Source organism: Salmo salar, chromosome ssa11, assembly GCF_905237065.1.
Source record: "Salmo salar chromosome ssa11, Ssal_v3.1, whole genome shotgun sequence".
In the NCBI taxonomy this organism is placed as follows: Eukaryota; Metazoa; Chordata; class Actinopteri; order Salmoniformes; family Salmonidae; genus Salmo; species Salmo salar.
In genome coordinates, this window is record NC_059452.1 from 64,879,650 (window position 1) to 64,903,771 (window position 24,122).

The following is a 24,122-nucleotide window of genomic DNA, read 5'->3' on the forward strand; positions in this document are numbered from 1 at the left end:
GGGAGAAAGTGCATTGGTTTAGTGTCATCCGCTGCTCTTGTTCAGAGCCACAATGGACGCACTTTCCTCGTAAACTAAACCCACCTTCTCAGAAATTAACCAATGAGAGTCCATGGCTGATGACATCCAATGGGTGCGGGGAAAATGAGTATCGTGCCACGCCCATCTTTGTTTGAGAGTCTTGAAAACAAGTCAAATTTAAAGGGGCTTCGTCAATATTCCTTGACGCATAATAGATATTACTTAGGCAGCCTAATGACTATGTAACTAACCATTTGCCGGTTTTGTTTTGTTTTCCTTCGTTTGATGGATATTGTTATCATCAGCTTTGTTCTGTGCAATGAAAACATAGATCTAGGATCAGTTTACCCTCCCTCCCTAAATCCTAACATCAACGATTCTGGGGAGGGCGCACAAAATATACGCAGACCAGCACCTAATAGGGACAAAGTCATCATACTCTGTGCACAGACAGCTCCCTCTGATACATAGCCATGTACTTTGGGATACATTCACAAGAGAATCCCAAACAGTCTGGGTCAGTTAAAACATGGTTACTGATTAAGGATTCCTGTGAAGCATCTGTCACTGAACCAAACTCTGTAGTTACCATGTAACCCAGATGAAAACACAGTATGGACATGCAGTGGAAGACTTCTACTGCACCTGCATACTTTGTACCTAACAAAGTGAACTAGATGACTTTGTGCTGTTGTGAAGTTATGCACCACAGAGCATTTTTGTTTACCTTTTGTTACTTAGCCTACTTTGTCACATAGCTCTACTGTTTGCCAACAGTCACTAATCTTTGTGACCTACTGTTGACATTGCAATTGTGGGAAATTCTTCATCTGTTTTTGTACATTTGACTCAACTAAGTGAGAAAAACAGTAAACGCGGACAGTCAAATAAAAAGAGCACAGGAGACAGTAGTTTACGTAGAGAAATATAATCAGGTTTATTAACCCCATGTTGACTTCTTCACAGCTCCCTCCAAAGTCATTATAAAACAGTATGTACACTTTGCTTTAAGTTAAACAACCCAGGGGTAAGATGAAGTTACAGGCATTTACTCTTCAATCAACATCCCCCTCCAAAAAAGAAAATAACAGAGAGGAAAAACATCAGTCTCTACCACAGAACTTACCGCTGATCAGTCATTAAACATGAAAGTCATAGTTGTTGAAAACAAGCACTCCAAACCCGAACTTTAAGTAATAAATAAATCTAACCTTCAGAACTTCATCACTGACCAGCTTCTTGTGGAAGACTCAAGCAGAGATAAAGAGATTAGTGTGTGTACCTGGAGGCCAGACCCCTAGTCTGTCAGACTGTTCAGTGTGTGTTTTTACATATGGGGCTGACACTGGACTACTGGTCTTATCTCTGTCTGAGTAACCTGTATTAGACTAGTGTTTATAATCATTGAACTCATTCTAATTCCATGCACACACAAAAAAAAACATCCTTCGTGGAGGACAGTGTTCTATTCTACTCCATTGTAGGGTTCTGGTTCCCAAGCTAGCAGTATGGCACCAGCTTGAACCCAGATCTGTTTGTGCCATCTCCTATATGGTCAAATAGTAGTTGGCCGAGAGCCCAAACAGATCTGGGACCAGGCTAGTATGGCATCCCTTTGTCTACACAGTGGAAAAGCTGTCCCTGGTTGAGAATACAGCACCAGAAATCTTAAACCCTCCTTGTTTAGGTCGAATAATCACACTGGGGCACTGAGCTAACAACACGGCAGAGCAGAGCCTGGCTGCCAGTTAAGCCTCGCCCTCCCGCCAGGAACCACCCACCAGCTAGAAGGATCTGGACATTAAAAAGAGCTTATAAGACTGTTCAGACCAGCAGTCAAGGAATTTCAATATAACATGACCGGCAGGAGAGGAGAAGAAGTGGGGGTGTGAGGGGAGAGGAGCTGGGGGAGAGGGTAAGGAAAGTAGCAGAGTAGGGAGGAAGAGGAGAGGAAGGAAGAATGGAAAAGGAAAGGAGATGAGGGAAAGGAGGAGTGCTAGTGAAGAGCAAGGTAGTTCAGTCTAGCCAGACATAACATAAGCTAACAGCTACATTAGCACATAACATAAGCTAACAGCTACATTAGCACAGTGCTGCAATAAATCATGGTCAGAATGCTACTACATGCTACTTCAATGGGGGAAAAATGAATTTGAGAGAAAGGTAGAAATGTTCTTTGAGGTCAAAACAGAGCAATGTTTTTATTGCTAATTCAATATCTTCCAAGTAAAATGTCTTAGTCGAAGGAGATAAAAGTTCTTATATCCAGTAAGTATTCTCACAGAGCCTACTTTATACGTGTTCCATATAGGCATCCCCCTCTCACTCCCATCACAGATAATATAGTAGACAAATGCCAATTTCTTCACAATATACAGTAGTATTCACAGTAACATAGTACAAGCAGGAAATATATAACAAATCTCTTCCTCCGTCCCAGTAACCCGTTGACAGACATGATTGTCTGTCACAAATGAAAGCATGTTTCACATGAGAGAACACAGCACAAAAATGACAAGTAATAATATTCTTTCAAATAAATACAACATTTCTAAGTAGTCGAACAACGCTTTCATAATCTGACCGTTCTCAGTACAGACTAGGAGCCTCGCAGCCAACCAGTGGCTAGACTGAGAACTAGACCAGTGGTGTAACGGAACCAGTAAGGACCAATGCTATGAAGTGACCTATGTGAACCAGCAGTCAGGTCTAGGGTTTTTGTGTAGTAGTAGTGTGTTAAGGCTGCACCAACCATAGACTTAGAAATCCTAGAATGGCCGACCCCATTCAATACCCTGTACTGAGGGGTGTGTGTCCGTTCTATTCATTCCAATTCTAAGGAGGGGATATACTCTTAAAATTCAGGTAGGAACTTTTCCCTGTGGAACAGATCTTACAGAAATTCTTTGGAATAAATACTCAGTTCTACCTCGTTGTTCTAAAGTGATTTTCTTACCAGTGGTAAGTATTTACTTAGAAATACATTTGTATGTGTACATTTTCTTTCTTCATGTCGACCGTTGCTTGAGTTACTTCATAATATATTTCTAGGGATCAAGATAGGTAGATGCTAGCAGCATTATATGTCTGGTCTGCCCTCCATCCAGAGAGAATGCATGGTGAGGGAAACACGTAGTAATCTCTAAGACAGCACGGCAGGGCACAGTGCGTGTAACAGTTTCATTTATACACACAATAAATCCTACATCAGATTGAATCTGAAGGGTCAATTGTGGATCTCCTGTTTTGGAATGTCTTTTTGGAGTACCTACAATGTAAATGGTAAGGGAACATTGTGGTGGTGGTGGCGTGCCTTTTTTCCATGTCGTGTCATTAGCAGTGGCAACAACCCCTCACTGATTGTATCATCAAACAGTACAACTCAATTCTAAACTCCACTGTGACGTCACACAAACTCTGAACTCAACTCCATTGTGGCATCACAAAGTGGAATTTTTAACTCCATAGTGACATCACCCCTGAAAACAGTGACTTCTAGATTCCATTGTGACATCACACAATAACACTCGTGACATCACTCCAAAGCAACCAATCATGTTAAACCACAGTGTCTCAGCCACCCAAATGCTAGTCCACTGCTTATTATGTGAAATTATACAAACAGGAAAAGTAGCTAGTACTGTAGTTGAATTGAGCCATGTTCACAAATAGGAAGCTGAGCTAATATCATAGGGAAATTATACAATAATACAAAAAGAAAGAGGAGCTAGTATCATAGTTGAATTGAGCTCTGTTCAGTTAGGTGTGTTTGAGAGTTTGTAGGTTCTGGGGGAGTTGGTTGCAGTACAGTAGCAAAGTCTCTGTTCAGGAGTGTCAGTGTCATCAGTCACAGTACATGGAGTTTTGAAAGTCTTCAACAAAAGAAAAACAAAATCGATAGAATATAAAACATTGACATCAAATAAATCTCAAAATACATACAAAAGTAATCTGTAATGCAAAATAAATATATTCATATTTAAATAATTAATCATATAATATACTTCACATCTCTGGTTAGGAGGTGGGTTCATGGTAAACAAACCCACCCGTCAGTCAATTAGCCAGCCAACTCCTCCCCTCCAGCAACCCCGCCCTCCACCCCAGCTTGGTAGGCCTGTGATCAACCACTTGTATGGCTGTTTCATTTCATAAACTTTCCGAAATGAGAGACAGCTCAGGAGGTACACACACAAACCGCTACACTCCTGTCGAGCCCGTGTCAACAGGCTCCAAACTCAACAATCCCCTAATACTAAAGTTTTTTTGGAAATTGCCATATTTGCAAGAAATAAAGAACAGACACCAAAAATAAACAAAAAAATAAACCAAGATTCTAGAAATCCCTCCTGAGAATGTTCCATTTGTGTTCGGGGGGGGTTGAATGTCATTTCCATGGAAACGGAGCATGTGGGAGGGGAGTGGTACAGGAAGTCAGGAAGTGTTTTAGAGAACCCAGGTGCGTGTAGGTGAGAATTCACAGTGAACACTAAGCTAAAAATGCATGAATCTCTAAATATCACTACATTTCTCTTTAAAAACATATTTTGCTGTCACTACAGGTCATATTTCTATATTTATTTATACCGACAACCGAAGTGCAGAGAATCAACACATATTATAAACATGCTATACGTGGTGGTCTATCTCCCCCTCCTCAACCCTCCTCCCCCGTCCTCCCCACCAACAAAGCTGATCCCAGACTGTGCCTGCAGCCACCGTAAAACTGGCAAACACACATTGCATACACACGCACTGAACCGTATGACTGAGACGAGATACATCACACACAAGGACCTCTGCACAAGTGTGTAATGCACCAGTGTTCCCCGTCTCTCTCTCTCTCTCTTCACCCCATCTTGAGAGGTAGGTGGGCGGATAGGAGGACAGAGACATGAGGATTCCCACAATGCACCTTAGAATCTTCCAGTGCTCCAGGGGTAGTCAGTCCACGGCCAACAAAACTTGTGTGTGCATTCATTTTTTACAAATCTTAACAACCCCCCCATCCCCCCACAGGGGTTGTTGTCAGATGGTGCTCTCTGTGTGTGCGTGACTGATGGTGTGCACATGTGTGTGTAGGTGTTGGTGTGTGTGAGGGTGTTGTGTGTGTGTTTGTGGGTAGCTGGGCCTGCGTGTGCCGCTTACGCAGTTTTGCGGCTGCTCAGAGAGCAGAGAGGTCTTCTCACCCGGCCCGTTCTCCCCCCCTGGCCTCGCGGAAGAGGGGGATTTGGGGGGGAGAGAGGTGCAGGGAAGAGGTGGGTGGGGGAGAGAGGAGGTGGAGGGCGGAGGCGGGTGAGTGGTGCGTGCACCCGAGGAGGGAGGAGGAGGTGTTTGAGGAAGAGGGGTGCCTTTGGTGGGAGGAGGGGTGGATAGGGGCAGGGCCGGGCGGGGGTTGACTTGAGTGGGAGTGGTGGTTTGGGGTAAGGGGGTACGGTTGGTGGGAGGGGGGGTGGGTTGGGGGAGAGCAAGGGGGCGCTTGAAAGGTGTGGTGGCCAGGGGGAGGGGGGTACGGGGAGGGGCTGGTGGGGTGATGGGGAGCGGGAGAGCAGAGGTGCTGTCCAGACGGGGGTGGCTGCCCTCGGGGGACTGGGGGGTGCTGTCCAGCCTCGACGCCAGCAGACCATTCTGGTACTGAGAACGAGTGATCTGAGGAGAGGAAAGAGAGTGTTAGGAAGAGGGAGGAGAGGAAGAACAAGTATATGAGAGAGACTGCAAAGCGTGCTTTGAGAGAGTATGGCGTCATGGTATAGGAGGTATTGAACAGCCAATCATCATCACAGGGACAACCCAGGGTGCACTGGCCCTCAGAGATGTAACGCTCCCTATACTTTGAATGCATTTTTCTGCAAAAGGTGGGTAAACGCTCCTGCAAAATAAAAAAGCTGCATAAACAGCGTTTACGTGTGCTTACCCTCCACTACACCACTGCTGGCCATTCAGTTGGGCTGGTAAAACGTTTCTCAGCAGAGCTGAATAGTGGGCTGAAATGTCTGGGCTAATTTCTGAAATATTTCAGGTCACCGTTTCATTACATGGGTTAGTCTTAGATAATTGTAAACAAAATTTGGAGACGTCACTGCGAGAGAGTTTGTCACATTAACGACTTTCTTTTCAAATGCCTGTGCTGCAGAAATTGTAACTTTTAAACCAGCACAACTGTAGAAATAGGGCCTTTTCCCATTGTAGTTTTTCCATTTCCATGGCACTGGCAGGGGTTAGAGGTTAAAGGTGAGAGAGTTACCTTGACATATTGCAGGTCAGTGAGAGCCCGTACGTAGAAGTCTGGTGTGTACTGGCAGGCGGTGAGCTGCGTGTTGCTAGCAGTTACTGAGCCGCATTCTCCGGAAGCGCCACGCTCAGTGCAGCTTAGCGACGCCGAGCGGTTCAGACCACTCGCGTGAGTAGGAGAACGGAACTCTGAGATACGGTGAGGGAGAGAGCGGGTGAGCTGGGGATAACCCACACACACAAAGTACACAAACACGCACATTCCCACGGGCTCACACATCCACATTTGCAATAATGCACACAAGCACGCACACAGTACATAAAACACACACATGCACATTCAGGCACACACAGAACAGTGAATTAGAGAAATCAACATGAAAAGAGAATGAGATTGTCTATTGATGGGATAGAGACAGTAGGAGGATATGATTGTAGTGAGAGTAGCCAGAGCAATATAAACAGTATTTGGCACGGCTGACAGCAACGACAGAGACATTAAGTTAATGACAAACACTACAGTATGGTTTCGATCACCAGACGGATACTGGAGGTTAGTGAACACACAACACGTGCTGTCACACCTACAGTGCCATGAAAAAGTGAACAAATAACATTTTGATACTTTTATTTTATTTCATAAACCAAGTTACGCAACACCCAATGCCCCTGTGTGAAAAAGCAATTGCTCCCTTACAGAGAACTCTAAAAAGGAGAATGTCAGGCACTAGGTCCATGATTTGACGCGAAAGGGCAGCGGGGTCATGCAGCAAGACAATGATCGAAATCACACGAGCAAGTCTGCATCAGAATGGCTGAAAAGCAATATTTGTTTGTTGTTGTTTTGGAATGAACTAGTCAAAGTCCAGACCTAGCCATCCTTTGCACACTCTTGGCATTCTCTCAACTAGCTTCATGAGGTAGACACCTGGAATGCATGTGTCCAAACTTTTGACTGGTACTATAGGTGTGAGACTGATCAGCAACTACAGGAAGCGTTTGGTTGCAGCCATTGTAGATCAAGATGGCGCAACCAGTTCAACGAGTGTAAGGGTGCAATTAGTTTTCACATAGCGGCATTGGGTGTCGCATAAGTTTGTTTATTAAAGAAATTAAATAAGTATCACCATTTAGTGTTATTTGTTCACTCAGGTTCCCTTTATCTAATATTAGGTTTTGGTTGAAGATCTGGTAAAAATCATAGTCAAAAATATGCTAAAATCGAGAATGTTTGAAAGGGGGCAAATATCTTTTCACAGCATTGTACACACAGCAATGCAAATGTATACACACAGCATCACAGAGAGCAACAGGTATATATGCACAACACAGCAACACAAACATATGCACACCCAAAGATGAAGGTTGAGTATGATTGGTGATTACAGGGGAGGATGGGGTTAAATTATGACTATATGCTGGGAGGGAGGGAGGGATTATATCAGGTGTTAGGCTTCCCCATATCACATCAAGTATAGGGGGTGATGGGGACCAATCAACAGCCAGGATCAGGAGAAATGGCATTATGGCAACTAATCAACGATGGTTCTGTGCTTAACCAAGTCACCTGTGGGCGTTTTGGTGTTCCTGAGCGTTCACCGTGGCTCAGAGATCGGCTCGCCAGGCATGCCATGCAAATGAGGCTCTGATTGGCATGGGGGGGTGGGGGTCGTAACTGTGTACGAGTGTTCGTGGTTGGGTAAGTTGGGGTTAAGGAGTGTGTAGTGAGTGATGCATGCCCTGTTCCAATTTTGACCCCTAGCTCGTTCCTTCTAGGCACACATCTAAAAACATTGGATAGGTATTGACAAAATGGTAATAGTATCACCGTGTCTTTTGGTAGGCTGGGTTGAACTGTCATCCTATTGATGTATATGCTCTTTTCAGATCTAGTGCCTAGGGGAAGGGGTTAGGGAACTATATGGTATAGGAAGTAGTAAGTGGGTCAGAAGTAGTTTGGTGATTTCTTTGAAGTGAGTGAGTAGTGACCATAGAACTCTAATTCTATGCTAGTGACAGGATCAGGTAATCGCACAAGATACAGTAGAAGATGCCTTTAACCACAGACCTAGTATCAGATTACCCAAAATGTAACCAATGCGGTAATAAGGAAACATCTGACCCTGGACCAGTGGTTAGGGCAACTAGTAGGGGTTAGAGGTCAGATATGAGAGGTAGTGCCGTGGAGCAGAGTGGCTCCACCTAGAGCCCCATCCAGCAAGTTTCTTCCTTCCTCCTCTATTCCTCCTCTTCCTCAGTCGGTACTGTGTAGTCCAGCTCTGACACAGGTCTGAAGAAATTGGAATCACCCATGTCAAGTCCCTGACACTGCTCCAATATGACGATAATGCTTCCTTCCTTCTTTCTTTCCCTCCATCCTTCCTTCCTTCCTTCCACGTCACTGGTGAAAGCAGTACTGAGGAAACCAGATCAGTGAGTATTCCAAGGAAGAGACCAAGGAAGGAAGGAAAGGAAGGAAGGAAAGACGCATAATATGCATGTAACTTCAACTTAACCCTTACCTTATTGGAACAGGGCCTGTCAACTGAGTGACGTTGTCCCAGGCTGCTCTGCTCTGCCCTGCTGACTGAGGACAAACCCACTGATGTGACCTGACGTGGCATACAATCTGTCAAAAGCACATAGGGCTCAGCTGCCATCATCAGCAGTCATCGGCCGAGTAAGAACTGCAAGTAGAACCTCACCACATCACTCAGTCACTAAGAGAGAGAGACCACTGCAGAGCACCGACTTGTCCACCAACCTATTAATTCAATACCATCCTACTCCACCAGATGGTATAGTGGAGCATAAATCGGCATTAAATAGTATTAGACGCAAATATTATGCTAACAATACACTATTAGCTAGGATTAGCGCAGCTGACTCATCTCGAGCGGCATTCAACGTTTAACCATTACGGCTCCTGTGAGTCGTTAAACCAGTGACATTAAGTGAAACAATAACGAGCGCAGTGTTCAGTCTGGTTTCACCAGGCTACTGTGAGTCGGCTATCGAGTGCTGGAGGAGAGCGTTAGAGCAGGGTTTCCCAAGCTGATTCAAAATCAAAGCTTGATGATGAGTTGGTTATTTGAATCAGCTGTGTAGTGCCAGGGCATAAACCAAAACGTGCATCCAGAGGGGGCCCCAGAACCGAGTATGGGAAACCCTGCTCTAACTAATGCTCTCGATAGCTGACTCACAGTAAGGCCTGATTAGATTACTAAGGCTTTGCACCCTTTGGTTTTCAGAGGGAATAAAACAAACACAGAATGAGAGAAGAATAACATCTTGGGAGGTAAGAGCAGAACGTTTTCCTATTTTATTCTACTTCAAAGAAAAGCAGGTAAGGCAAACACTTGGTATAACTGACCCTAAATGTAAAGTATTGATATTCTAGTGGATCTCTAGGCTGTCTGTCTATCAGGTTGTACTTGCTGGAGCAGGGCTCTGAAGAAGAGGATGATGGGAGGGAAACAAAAAAGGTGATCTTGGGATAAAAAGTGGCCCCTCCCTCCCTCATGTTACCCCTCCCCTCGGGGCGGTTGGTTCTTTACCTGGGAAGCGAGAGAACAGAGAGAATCTCTTTAAAGAGAGACGTCGTGGAGGAGGGGACGCCACTGATGGGGAGAGAGGGGGAGTTACGGCTGAGCGAAGAGTGGGAGAAGGGGGGAGAGAGAAAGACGCTCTCGTTTAATCAGCGATAGGCAGTAACAGCACTGTAGTGGTTAACAGCACTGTAGGGTGCCCTGAAGAGAGAAACCTTTCTCCTTCACAGAGCACATTGACATTTTCACCTCAATACATCATTTAGTGAACCATTCACTGAGGCTGTGTCCAAAATGGCACTCCATTCCCTATTATAGTGCACTACTTTTGGCCAGGATTAGCCACATAAGGCTATGGCATAAAGTAGTGCACTACATAGGGGATAGGATGCAATTTCAGATTCGCCCCGGGTGACTCGTCATTTTCACAGGTCAACGAAGGCCTGCTGTCGGATTGGAGGGGGCAGATTGCCCAATGGGAGGGGCGTAACTGAGTGACATCAGACGCTGACATGAGTTGGACACAGTTTGACACATGTAGGCAGTAGTACAGTGCACATCATATAGCGCATGCACACACACATTACATAGATGCTGCGCACACAAAGCACAGAGAAGGCTATCACAGAGAGAGAGAAAGATGATTTAACATTTAACAGGCTTTTGACAACCAGAACCTACTCTGCTCATGCTTGCATGTGTAACACCATCTACAGAGGTACTACACTACTGGCTACATTGAAAGCTCATCTCCATCCATTTATATGACTTACAGCATCTCTACATTGATTATGTAGATGCTTCCGAGTATGCTTCCGAGTGCTGCAGCGGTCTAAGGCACTGCATGTCAGTGCTCGAGGAGTCACTACAGACACCCTGGTTGATTCCACGCTGTATCACAACCGGCCGTGATTGGGAGTCCCATAGGGCAGCATACAATTGGCCCAGCGTCGTCCGAGTTTTGCCGTCATTGTAAATAAGAATTTGTTCTTACCTGACTTGCCTAGTTAGATAATATATTTCAGAGCAGCTATGTCTGCTAGTCATACTGGTATCTGACCACTAGGTGTCATCAGCGTTTCTAAAGTATCTGGACTAAGCAATACATTTCTCTCCTCCAGCACTGTGGCGTCATCACCCTTCAGCCAACTATGCTCTCTCAGATATGCACACACCCCCATCATTGGCGCGCGCACACACACACACCCCTTGTCCTTTATAGGTGACACTAGGGCTGTGGCGGTCACGAAATTGCATCAGCCGGTGATTGTCAAGCAAATAACTGTTGGTCTCACAGCAATTGACCATTAATTAACATAAACAAATTTAGCATCTACTGGCTTACACACATAGCCTACAAGCCACTGATGCAGAACTTTGGAACATATACATTAAAAAAATTATAATAAATCCATGTAATATAGCCTACACCTTCACAATAAATTCCATATTTATTTTAGACAGGTCTAAAGGAACATGATATGAAGAAAATGTAGTATTATTCAGAAGAACTGAATAGCATACTGAGTTTTGCTTATGTTAGGTCCTGATCTGGCTATGCCAAATGGCTGTGGGCTACACTAGTTCATTTAGCAGACGTGGCATTATTTTATATTATTTTATAGTATGAAGAAAACAATTGAACAAAGCCGAATAAAATATAAAAATTATATTTTCTCCAAACGATTTGAGTGTGCACATGCGGTTATTCTGCGTTGAGCGGTTAACAAAGAAATAGGTACTCCTATATGCTTAATTTAGAGTTATTAATGTAACTTCAGTTGTTCAACAAACGTTGGGCTATATGTTTTGATTTTTAATACATTGTAAGGCTGCATGATGCGACTAATGATGATCTGAACAAAGTTGCGTGAAAGGCATGAGCTCTGCTTTGGTTCTTGCGCAGGCTGTACACACTACATCAGTCTCTCATTCACAATGTGACTAGCATTTGATAATGCCTCGAATTTCCTGTCGGCATCCCCTTTGTGTGGCCGCAACGCATCCTAAAAAAATCCATGCCTTTTGCGGCCAGTGACCATTGTGTCGGAGTGCTGCGATGTGCCCTTCTCCCCGAGTGCTGCATGCTCCAAAGCACTTCTCACTCACATGGCTCTCCATCACGTGATTGTTTTTTTTTCACAGGCTACAAGTGAAGACATAAACATCAGGGACGCAACTGTGCGCGTCCTTATCCAATTCCGAGGCGCATATTGAAGATATTGGAAGAACTGTCCACATTTACTTTCGTCAGCCAATAAGATGAGTAGGCCTAACGAACAGCAAAAGTACTAGCCTATGTCAATCTACTATCCCCCATAGTACAAAAACCGACCTATTCTATTCTGTGTGAGAAATATTCCAAACATAGTCTGGGACAGTTGTGGGATGCGATAGATCCCAAATTAATACAACCACTAGCGTCAAAAAAACTTTTTAAAAGTAATGAGGCAAACGCAACAGATCAGAATGTTTATCTTAAAATGTTGATAGCCTAATAGTTTATTTCTTCACATTATAAGCGCAGCAATGCGCTCACACAGCAGTAGGCTATAAGTGAGAATGTTCCATTAGCTGGAAAACGCTATTATCAAAAGTGACCGCAAATGCAATAAAGCATGTCATGCTTTTATCATAAATGTGCATTTTTATGGTGAAAGCTATCTTCCCCAAACTCGAAAACTCACACGCTGCTTATGTATGCCCTTGTAAAGCAGATTAATTAGCTTAATATTGAGAAGTTATTTGGCCACTTCAGTTGTGATACAAACCTTAACAAAACATACAGGCCTATGGGCTACGCTACATGAGGTGTGCGACTACGATTCAAAAAAAGTCGCAAAAATATAGGCGAATACTGTCACCCATCAGATTATTCTTGATTTAATCTTGTCTTTACATATACTAAATAATATATGTGAGAAATTTGGCCTCCCACCCTTTAATAAAGGCCATCACTCTGTTTTCTCAGGCAATTGCATAGCCTATAGAAATGTTGTACAACATGAGCTCATGGGCTCTCTCAGTGTTCGATTAGATTTTTGATTACATTTGCACTGATGTCAGAGTGATTAGAGGACAATAGAGTGCTGAATACCAGGCAGTTATCAAGTTTGGTAGGCTGCTAATGACCATCAGCAGCATCAGAGCCTGGAGAAGCCTAATTGCCATGACTAAATGGTCACGTGGAATTTGACTGCCTTCATGATTCTCGACCGCCGGTGTGGTGGTAATACGGTCACCGCAACAGCCCTAGGTAACAGTGGTGTACGTTTCTTTCTACCTGTTTATTACATCAGCTGTGGATCACATTTCTGTCTGTTGGATCTCCTAAAACCCAAGTGATTACACACACTCACCTACTTGTGAGCTTTGCTAACACACACACCTCATTGTGAGCTGTGCACAGTGCTAGTTGGATCGTTTCCCCTGTCCCTTCTGGCGTGTGGGTGTTTGAGTTGAGCATTTCTGGATGTTGGTCAGCGAAGCTGGTGTTTCAGGAATAAAAATTTAAGGCCGAAATGCTGAAGACTAGAAACACTATCTGACTGAAACAAGTTTAGACAGAGGCAAGCGCACAGAGAGTTATCACATTGTTTGTGTATGTGAGAGGAAGGGGGAAAAAGAGAGAGTCTAGGTGTGTATCTCTGTGCCGTGTGTATCTCTGTGGCATGTGCATTGCTTGTGTCTGTGGTCTGATCATATATACATTACGTGTGTGTGTGTGCTCACCCAGTGATGGTGAGCTAAGAGCCATGACTCCATAGTAGGAGAAGGGTCCTGTCTCAAACTTCATGTTCTCGTTTCCAGCCTCCACCTCCACACGCCCCTGAGGAACACACACACACAGAGTTTCAAAGCAACATACACTGACTTGCAGGCGCTGTGAACAAAAAGTAAACCAATTAAATAAAGATAGATACCCACACACTGATGAGTAGTTTGCACAATAAAACCGCAAGAGCATTCATCAGCGTGCAGGGATTTACCTTTATTTCATATACATTAACACACACAGATCTGTCGGACAAAGTGAACATGCAGAGATGCAGCGTTTCTACTGCTTCAGTGGTGTTGTCTCTTCCATCTACTATGTTTCTACATTGACATCAATGCACGATTTATGCAGTCGTCAAGTTAAGCCTGAGCATCTGACCAGGATTATTATAACATGATAATTATGGATTATTATGATTCTATTTCTACTGCTAATGTTGTCTGATCTATCTGCTACGTTTCTATGACTGAGCCTTCCTACCAAGGTAAGAGAGAACCCTGGCGGTCTCATCAATATTATATCACAGTGCAGGTGTGCATGCTGAGGTTCCAGTGTCTCTCTCTCTCACTCACACACACACACACACACACACCCCCCAATGACCCCCAACAGATGACACATACACACACAACCGTGCACACACACCTTCCTGAATAGTGAAACCAGAGCAACTGTGCTCATGTTGCTGTACCTGTATCTACAGTGTCACCTTGGGTGTCATCAATAAAACAACACACACAGAAATGTTTTATTTTTTTCCCCACACGGTCGGGCTTCGTCCCCTGGTATCATAAACACACACAAGACATGGAAGAATGTGTAGAACTGCAGAAAATTTGCTTTAAAACAGCAACAACAAAAAATCTCTGCTGCATGCTAAATGTGAAAAATTGCGGGAAATTAGCTTTAAAAGTACAAAATGTTCACACCCCTCTTGTTGGCTGAGAGAACAGTTTGGGGTTTGTTACTACACCGATAAATTACATTATCCATCCAGACCTTTGCCACCAAGGAAGTGTGTGACTGGACCTTCTCAAATACTTCAGATTCAGGTCAACTTTATTATCCCATCTGCTTAAAAAGACGGTACATAAAACATGAAAACACAGAAACCACACAACAAAATTAATTAAAAGTGCCATAGCTACACATTTAAAAGTGAAAGTGCAATACGCTGTATACTCGAGGGACCAACAGACAGACATACAAATCATTAAAATCCAGACAGAAAATATTTACACAAGAAGCAACCTAATACCACACAGCCTAATGGCTGTTGGAATAAAAAGTCCCCATATCTATCTGTTTTGATTTTCTTTTTAAGAAGGCTCTTTCCCCTTGTCCGGCTGCTGCCATGACTGAGTTTTCAGTGAAGGGGATCTGTCCTGTAAAATCAAGTTTTAGGAGGTTTGTGTACAGGTTGATGGCTGATTCTTGATCTATACCAATTATCCTTCCCGCTGTCTTAAGCGCTGAAGCTTGACTTGGTCTTGTTTCCAAACATGCATATCAGACCAAAGGACAGCACACTCTGGAGGACAGATTTACAGAACATTTGTAAGATTTGGCGGTTCGACATTAAAACGGTTCAGTTTGCGTAGAAAAACATTATCTGTTGTAATTTCTTCATCTTTGCAAAGGCACAGATCTTGCATTTCAGTTTGTCTATTTGGATTCCCAGGTATTTATATGTGGTCACTCTATCGACTGATTCCCCATTGATCTTCGTAGGTGGTGGTGGAGTTTTGTTCCTTCTGAAATCAATTTCCAACTCTTTCGTTTTCTTAACGTTTATTTCAAGAAAACTATTCAAGAAACATTTTTATCCACTTGATCAGTAGAGAGCTGACACCCAAATTCACCAGCTTATCCACCAGTAGGTGGTGTTGGATGGTGTTAAACGCGCTACTGAAGTCAATGAACACAATTTCACTAGACTATTTTCCTTTTCTAAAATGTTCGTAGATATTGTTCAGCTTGACCAGTAACTCATCATCAACAGCCATAGAGGCACGGTAGGCAAATTGGTTTGGTTCTAATTTGGGATGGGAGACTAGAGAGAATTTCTTTTTCAATTTCTTTTTCCAAAACATTTCATAGGTACAGATCTTTTCGTTCTTTTCAGGTATTGGGACAATCAGTAGACTTTTTCCATAAGACTGGAATTATCCCACAGTTCAGTGACAGCTGGAACAGCTTCTGGAACGGTAATGCGAGCTCGTCTGCGCATGCCTGAACTGCCTTGCTGCTGATGCCTTTTGGACCATATGATTTTCGTTTGCTTGACACGTTGAAAATATTGCTTGACGTCATTCAGAGAAATCTGTACATCAACAGCTGGTATGCTGTCTCTACTGTCCAAGGCCACTTTCTGCTGCGAAGTAAAATCACACGTCAAACCTACAATAGAAACTGTTCAAATCATTTGCTAAAGCAAGGTCATTTCAATGGTCATACAATGTCTCATTGGTTTGTAGCCTGTGATGGTTTGTAGCCCTTGCCAGCCTTTCCTACTGTCCTCGAAAAGGTTTTCTAATTTGTCTTCGTATGCTGCCTTGCACTGATTTAAAACACTTGTTTTTTCTGGTTGAGGAGCTCTTTTAATTCCTGAGTTACCCACGGTTTATTATTGGGGAAGATGTTGACTATCTTTTTTAGAAATAACGAGATCCTCACAGAAACGGATGCCCTCTGAGACAATACGCGCTGCCTCTTCCAGGTCATTGGTTCTGTCCGTCAGGACCGCCCAGTCAGTGGACTCAAAACAGTCCTGGAGGGCTTCAGTAGATGGGATGAGCTGAACCATGTTATGATCTGAACCCCCAAGATTGGGTAGCGCCTTGGAAAAATACGCACCTGGGATGCTACCATAACAGAGGTCCAGACAGGCTTAATTTCAGGTAGGACAAGTAACATATTGCTGATATGATGGTTAAAGTTCCCCATGATTAGCTTTACTGCTTCAGGTGACTCTGTCTCAGCCTGGGATACAAGGTCATGAATAACGTCGGCAGCTATATGAGTGTCAGTGGAGGGTTATGTAAACAATAAATAGCACTTGAGTACCCCTGGTCTATGTGTTGTGTTGATGTATCGTCTGTGTGTATTGTGGTATGCTATGGTATGTACACTTGTAGTGCCTTGCCCTTTCTTAGAAGAGATTAAAACCTTGCACAATTACACACACTGACAGCCATGCTGAAATGACTGATAACCCAGGGCCGTTTAAGACTCATCGCCCCGATCTCTTCCCCAGGGTGATCTGGGTAATCCCCCCAGTGAATCAGCATGGGGTAGGGTGTGTGTGTGTGTGTGGGGAGGGTTAACCTTTGCCCGACCGCCATTAAGGGAGCGGAACTCCAGGCTATGATTTAATGATGTGCTCTGTGAGGCAGTGTGTCTGTGGGCTAGGCAAACACACTAGTCTAAACACTGCAGGCTTTTACGGTCTGCAGTCAGAGTGGACTGATGTGTGTGTGCCTGATGCAGCATAGTGCTGACTTAAAAAGGGATGTGATTCTTGTCTGAATGAGAATGATGTTAAAGAGTCACTCACTCACTCAACATTCTACAGTTGAAGTCAGAAGTTTACATACACCTTAGCCAAATACATTTAAACTCAGTTTTTCACAATTCCTGACATTTAATCCAAGTAAAAATTCCCTGTTTAAGGTCAGGTAGGATCACCACTTTATTTTAAGAATGTAAAATGTCAGAATAATAGTAGAGAGAATGATTTATTTCAGCTTTTATTTCTTTCATCACATTCCCAGTGGGTCAGAAGTTCACATACACTCAATTAGTATTTGGTAGCATTGCCTTTAAATTGTTTAACTTGGGTCAAACGTTTCAGGTAGCCTTCCACAAGCTTCCCACAATAAGTTGGGTGAATTTTGGCCCATTCCTCCTGACAGAGCTGGTGTAACTGAGTCAGGTTTGTAGGCCTCTTTGCTCACACAAGCTTTTTCAGTTCTGCCCACAAATTTTCTATTGGATTGAGGTCAGGGCTTTGTGATGGCCACTCCAATACCTTGACTTTGTTGTCCTTAAGCCATTTTGCCACAACTTTGGAAGTATGCTTAGGGTCATTGTCCATTTGGAAGACCCATTTGCGACCAAGCTTTAACTTCCTGACTGATGTCTGGAGATGTTGCTTCAGTATATCCAGATAATTTTCCTACCTCATGATGCCATCTATTTTGTGAAGTGCACCAGTCCCTCCTGCAGCAAAGCACCTCCACAACATGATGCTGCCACCCCCGTGCTTCACGGTTGGGATGGTGTTCTTCGGCTTGCAAGCCTCCCCCTTTTTCCTCCAAACATAACAATGATCATTATGGCCAAACAGTTCAATTTTTTGTTTCATCAGACCAGAGGACATTTATCCAAAAACTATGATCTTTGTCCCCATGTGCAGTTGCAAACCGTAGTCTGGCATTTTATGGCGGTTTTGGAGCAGTGGCTTCTTCCTTGCTGAGCAGCCTTTCAGGTTATGTCGATATTGGACTCGTTTTACTGTGGCTATAGATACTTTTGTACCCGTTTCCTCCAGCATCTTCACAAGGTCCTTTGTTATTGATCTGGGATTGATTTGCACTTTTCGCACCAAACTACGTTCATCTCTAGGAGACAGAACGCATCTCCTTCCTGAGCGGTATGACGGCTGCGTGGTCCCATGGTGTTTAAACTTGCGTACTATTGTTTGTACAGATGAACGTGGTACCTTTAGGCATTTGGAAATTGCTCCCAAGGATCAACCAGACTTGTGGAGGTCTCCAATTTTTTTTCTGGGGTCTTGGCTGATTTCTTTTGATTTTCCCATGATGTCAAGCAAAGAGGCACTGAGTGTGAAGGTAGGCCTTGAAATACATCCACAGGTACACCTCCAATTGACTCAAATTATGTCAATTAGCCTATCAGAAGCTTTTAAAGACATGACATAATTTTCTGGAATTTTCCAAGCTGTTTAAAGGTACAGTCAACTTAGTGCATGTAAACTTCTGACCCACTGGAATTGTGATACCGTGAATTATAAGGGAAATAATCTGTCTGTAAACAATTGTTGGAAAAATGACTTGTGTCATGCACAAAGTAGATGTCCTAACCGACTTGCCAAAACTATAGTTTGTTAACAAGAAATTTGTGGAGTGGTTGAAAAACGAGTTTTAATGACTCCAACATAAGTGTATATAAACTTCCGACTTTAACTGTATTTTCCTCCCCTTTCCAATCCTCCCTCTCTCTCTCCTCCTCTTCCCTCTTTCGGTTTCTCCTTACATTAAAGGGATCAATTAGTGAAGGGCAGGTCTGCCCCACAGCTAAGCGTCACACAAGGTCACTTGACTGACACACACACACACACACACACACACACACACACACCTGTAAGCACTTAAATCTGCTTAAAAAAAATGACTGAGCTTGGGCAATTTTGTCAAAAACTAATGACATAGGTTGCCTTAAGAGTTAATAGACAGCTAAAGGTGCTTCTACCAAATATTAACTCTGGGGTGTGAAGACATACGCAATCAAGACATCTTCGTTACTTTATTTTTAATTGATTCATTTCTCTAACTTTCTTTCACTTTGAAATATGTGGAGTAGATCAGTACAAAAAAATAAATCTAAATGAATCCCTAAATCTGAACATTGTACAACAAGGGGTGTGTAGACTTTCACTAGGCTCTGTACATTGTGCTGTACACTTAAACAGCTAAAGCCAGTTGGCTGAGTCACAGCAAAGGAACCACACAGTTGAGCCTAATTCACAGTCAAGAAGTCTGTGGCTGTGTCTGAATACCTGTACTTGCGTTGTAAATAGTAGAGATTTTGGGTATGCAAAAATAGAACGTACTTTACAGTACGTGAAATTTCAAAAATGTTTTATGCTTTAAATACAAGGATTTCATACATTTCGGCTTGTCATCTAGTAGAATTTGCAGCACACTGTTGAGGAAGAGAATCGTCTTGAGACCCACGTGCTTGACAACAGCTGATAATCAGATATGGTGACGAGTTTACCAGAATGAACGAATGGCAGGAATCAATGCAATTACGCATTAAATTATGAATTCTCAGTATGGCTTAGTATGTTGATATTTGTTACTTAGTGCTTCGATTTTACTAAACAGTACATTCTAAATAGTACGTAGTACGATTAGTCAACAGTATGCAGTTTTATTAAGTAGTAGGCAAGTCAGATTTCAGACAGATTGCGTGTGTGTGTTTAAAGCTGTTAGTGAGCAGTCTACCTGTCTACCATGCCTAGTTAAATAAAGGTTAAATAAATAAAACCTGTAAAACTAGGACAGATGCCACAATGTGGTATTGCAGTTTAAGTGCGTGTGTGTTTTGCACATGTGTGAGTGTACCTGCAGTATGAGTACAAAGTAGTCGATATACGTTTGCCTCTATGCCAGATGTAGAGGTGTGTGAGAGAGCGAGCGAGAGCGAGAGAGTACTGGGTACCTGCAGTATGAGTATGAAGTAGTCGACAGGTTTGCCTCTCTGGTAGATGTAGTGTAGAGCGGATCGCTTGTCGCTGTCATTGAATTTGATCTCCTGGATGACATCAGGGTGCCTCAGGATCCTCAGTAACACCTTCTCAGTGACCTGACAGGGACTGAACAGACTCACCTCTGTTGGAAAGGAGAGAGGGGGTGAGGGTTGAATGGGGAGAGAGACACACCCGGAAATCAGACTTACAGATAGCGCCTTCAATTCAGACAGATCAGTAACACTTAAAGGGCGTATAATGCATTAAGACGCGGTTATAATGCATCATAAGACTTGTGATGAGAATTATGTCTAATCCCATAATCATCCAGACTAAATACCAGCTGTTCCGTTGATACAAATAGATATTTTCATTGATTTAGAGAGACCATTTATTCCAAAACGTATTATAAGACATTAGGAAGGCTCATACGTGCTTATGACAGTCCACTCACCTGTAGCCAGGAAGCGATGCGCAGCCAGCATCAACTGGGGAGAGATCTTCACCTTGCACTCGTTCTCCGTGTGTTTAAAAGCAGAGAAGTCACGCGTTCTCTTGTTAGGGTCCACCTTCTTTCTGTTCCTATTGTCAGCTGGAGAGAGGAGAGGGAAACCGGCAACTAACATGTTTAGCACTGACCCGTGTTGTGACAGCCCTGAATTTGTCTGAACCGTCTCAGTGCTTCTCCTCCCAATGGGGCGCTTACCTATTCATTTCCTATTAAATAGCCAGCATTTTTCTCAATGAGGATGATGCAACAGATCAGAACATTTAGCTTAAAATGTGATAAACTATAAGCCTATTTCTCCACATTATTAGCATAGGATGGTGGAAAACACCATTATCAAAAGTGACCGCAAATACGATTATTCATGTATTGTTCTTATTATAAATGTGCATTTTTATGGTGAAAATCATCTTCCCCAAACTTGAAATTCACACACTGCTTATGTAGCCCAGTTAGGCTCTACATGCCTTGTAAAGCAGATTAATGTGCTTAATTTTAAGAAGTAATTTGGCCACTTTAGTTGTGATAAAAACCTTATCAAAACATATAGGCCTATGGGCTAGGCAACATGAGGTGTGCGACTATGATTCGAACAAGTCACAAAAAAAGGTATTGTTTCTTATGCTGGGCATCATTCACAAGTGATAATATAAGCTCAGCAAAAAAAGAAATGTCCCTTTTTCAGGACCCTGTCTTTCAAAGATAATTCGTAAAAATCCAAATAACTTCACAGATCTTCACTGTAAAGGGTTTAAACACTGTTTCCCATGCTTGTTCAATGAACCATAATCAATTAATGAACATGTACCTGTGGAACGGTCATTAAGACACTGACACTTTAGGCAATTAAGGTCACAGTTATGAAAACTTGGGACACTAAAGAGGCCTTTCTACAGACACCAAAAGAAAGATGGCCAGGGTCCCTGCTCATCTGTGTGAACGTGCCTTAGGCATGCTACAAGGAAGCATGAGGACTTCAGATGTGGCCAGGGCAATAAATTGCAATGTCCTTACTGTGAGACGCCTAAGACAGTGCTACAGGGAGACAGGACGGACAGCTGATTGTCCTTGCAGTGGCAGACCACGTGTAACAACACCTGCACAGGATCGGTACATCCTAACATCACACCTGCGGGACGGGTACAAGATGGCAACAACAACTGCCTGAGTTACACAAGGAACAATCCCTCCATCAGTGCTCAGACTGTCCGCAATAGGCTGAGAGAGGCTGGACAGAGCTTGTAGGCCTGTTGTAAGGCAGGTCCTCACTAGACATCACCGGCAACAACGTCGCTGATGGGCACAAACCCACTGTCGCTGGACAAGACAGGACTGGCAAAAAGTGCTCTTCACTGACGAGTCATGTTCTTGTCTCACCAGGTGTGATGGTCGGATTCGCGTTTATTGTCGAAGAAATGAGCGTTACACCGAGGCCTGTACTCTGGAACAGGATCGATTTGGAAGTGGAGGGTCCGTCATGGTCTGGGGCGGTGTGTCACAGCATCATCGGACTGAGCTTGTTGTCATTGCAGGCAATCTCAACGCTGTGTGTCACAGGGAAGACATCCTCCTCCCTCATGTGGTACCCTTCCTGCAGGCTCATCCTGACATGACCCCTCCAGCATGGCAATGCCACCAGCCATACTGCTCGTTCTGTGCGTGATTTCCTGCAAGACAGGAATGTCAGTGTTCTGCCATGGCCAGCGAAGAGCCGGGATCTCAATCCCATTGAGCACGTCTGAGACCTGTTGGATCTGGGACCCCCCAGAAATGTCCGGAAACTTGCAGGTGCCTTGGTGGAAGAGTGGGGTAACATCTCACAGCAAGAACTGGCAAATCTGGTGCAGTCCATGAGGAGGAGATGCACTGCAGTACTTAATGCAGCTGGTGGCCACACCAGTTATTTTTTATTTTGACCCCCCCTTTGTTCAGGGACACATTATTCCATTTCTGTTAGTCACATGTCTGTGGAACTTGTTCAGTTTATGCCTCAGTTGTTGAATCTTGTTATGTTCATACAAATATTTACACATGTTAAGTTTTCTGAAAATAAACGCAGTTGACAGTGAGAGGACGTTTATTTTCTTGCTGATTTTATAATTCACAAGTGATAGGCTAATACTGTAACCCATCAGACAGTTCTTGATTTAATCTTGTCTTTACATATAATATTTAGTATATGTATGAAATTTGTTTTGATTTAGAATGGACCATTATCATGCACCAGACTCGAAACAGGGGCAGGGGAAAAAATACATCTATGCACTTTCCTGTGGTTCATTTTCATGCCAGCCAGGTAGGCTATACTCCTGTTGTAAAGAGAAGCAATGTGCTTAATATTAGGAAAGTTTAGAAATAAATATAGTAGGCCTAGCCTATAGAAAGCTGATGGGATCCTCTTTTTAATAGAGGCCATCACTGTTTTCTCATGCAATTGCATAGCCTATAGAAATGTTGTGCAACATGAGCTCATGGGCTCTCATGAAGTGTTTGATTAGATTTTTGATTACATTTAAATTGATGTCAGAATGATTAGAGCGACAATAGAGTGCTGAGTACCAGACAGTTAACAAGTTTAGTAAGCTACTAATGACCATCAGCAGCATCAGAGCTAATTGTTTTTAAATTATTTCTAATGTTTTTAATGGTTAATGAAAAGTTGACTTTCCAGTCCTTTGCATTGGTATAGATTTGACGGACCAGACGGGACTCATTCCCTCACAAACAAAAAGGAAAAATCATACAATTTATCTGGCAGGCCGACCTACCTGGCACCTATAAACAATAACCCCAAGTCAAAAACGTTACAGCACGTGCACATGACACTAGTGAATTCACTATCGTCAAACATTTTCAATGAAAAACAAATCTTTAGTAGGAGAGACCAACGCTCCCCTGGGAAGCTAATAGGTAGACTTTTGCTCTAGCCCTACACATATTATTTATTTTATCCTTTATTTAACTATTTAGTTCATTTTGAATGGGAACATGTATTCAAAATACATTTAAATAAAAACATACCATGCCCAAATGCCACCAAGTACAACCCTGCAGTTACACACTTCATTCAGCTAATCAAGGTCCTGAGGAGAAGCTGATTAGTAGAATCAGATGTGTTAGAATAGGATTGGAACCAAATCCTGCAGGAGGGTAGTTCTCCAAGAGTAGGGTTTACTAATGGCCGTGCCCAATTTAACTCATTACACTCCACACAGTTCACTACAGTTTAAGTAAATGGACTCTGGATTGATCCATTGTCGACGTGCAGTTTGACTCACTATAAAGGTCGGACTCATCCAGGATCTCTGATTTGATGATCTCCTCGATTACGTCCTCCAAGGTGACCAATCCCAGCACCTCGTAGAAGGGATCCCCCTCCCCCTCGTTGTTCACCTTCTGAACGATGGCCAGGTGGGATTTACCTAGAAGAGGAACACACCAGAGTTCGAGTCAAGACTAAAACCCACAAGACCTAGTGTATACCAATGAGACAGTGACAAGACCAAGATCAGTCAGTACTGGACTGGAGTCAGTCCTGTG

At 43.2% G+C, this 24,122-nt stretch overlaps 1 protein-coding gene across 5 annotated transcripts in view; it reads right to left on the minus strand.

The window, feature by feature from the left end:
* Positions 1–933: 933 nt before the first annotated feature.
* Positions 934–24,122, minus strand: part of LOC106562917 (metal transporter CNNM4) — a 29,271-nt gene continuing 6,082 nt past the window's right edge. The window contains exons 2-9 of one of the 5 annotated variants that reach the window (XM_045689846.1): positions 23,861–24,004; positions 20,529–20,666; positions 20,047–20,216; positions 13,533–13,629; positions 9,810–9,899; positions 6,266–6,441; positions 5,936–6,026; positions 5,552–5,670 (exon numbers count right to left, since the gene is read on the minus strand). In XM_045689846.1, coding sequence (XP_045545802.1) covers positions 5,985–6,026; positions 6,266–6,441; positions 9,810–9,899; positions 13,533–13,629; positions 20,047–20,216; positions 20,529–20,666; positions 23,861–24,004 — 857 coding nt within the window. In that variant the 3' untranslated portion in view covers positions 5,552–5,670; positions 5,936–5,984. Of the gene's footprint in view, positions 6,027–6,265; positions 6,442–9,809; positions 9,900–13,532; positions 13,630–20,046; positions 20,217–20,528; positions 20,667–23,860; positions 24,005–24,122 lie in introns of all 5 variants that reach the window. The other 4 variants (XM_014128014.2, XM_014128015.2, XM_045689847.1 and 1 more) reach the window with 4 other exon arrangements.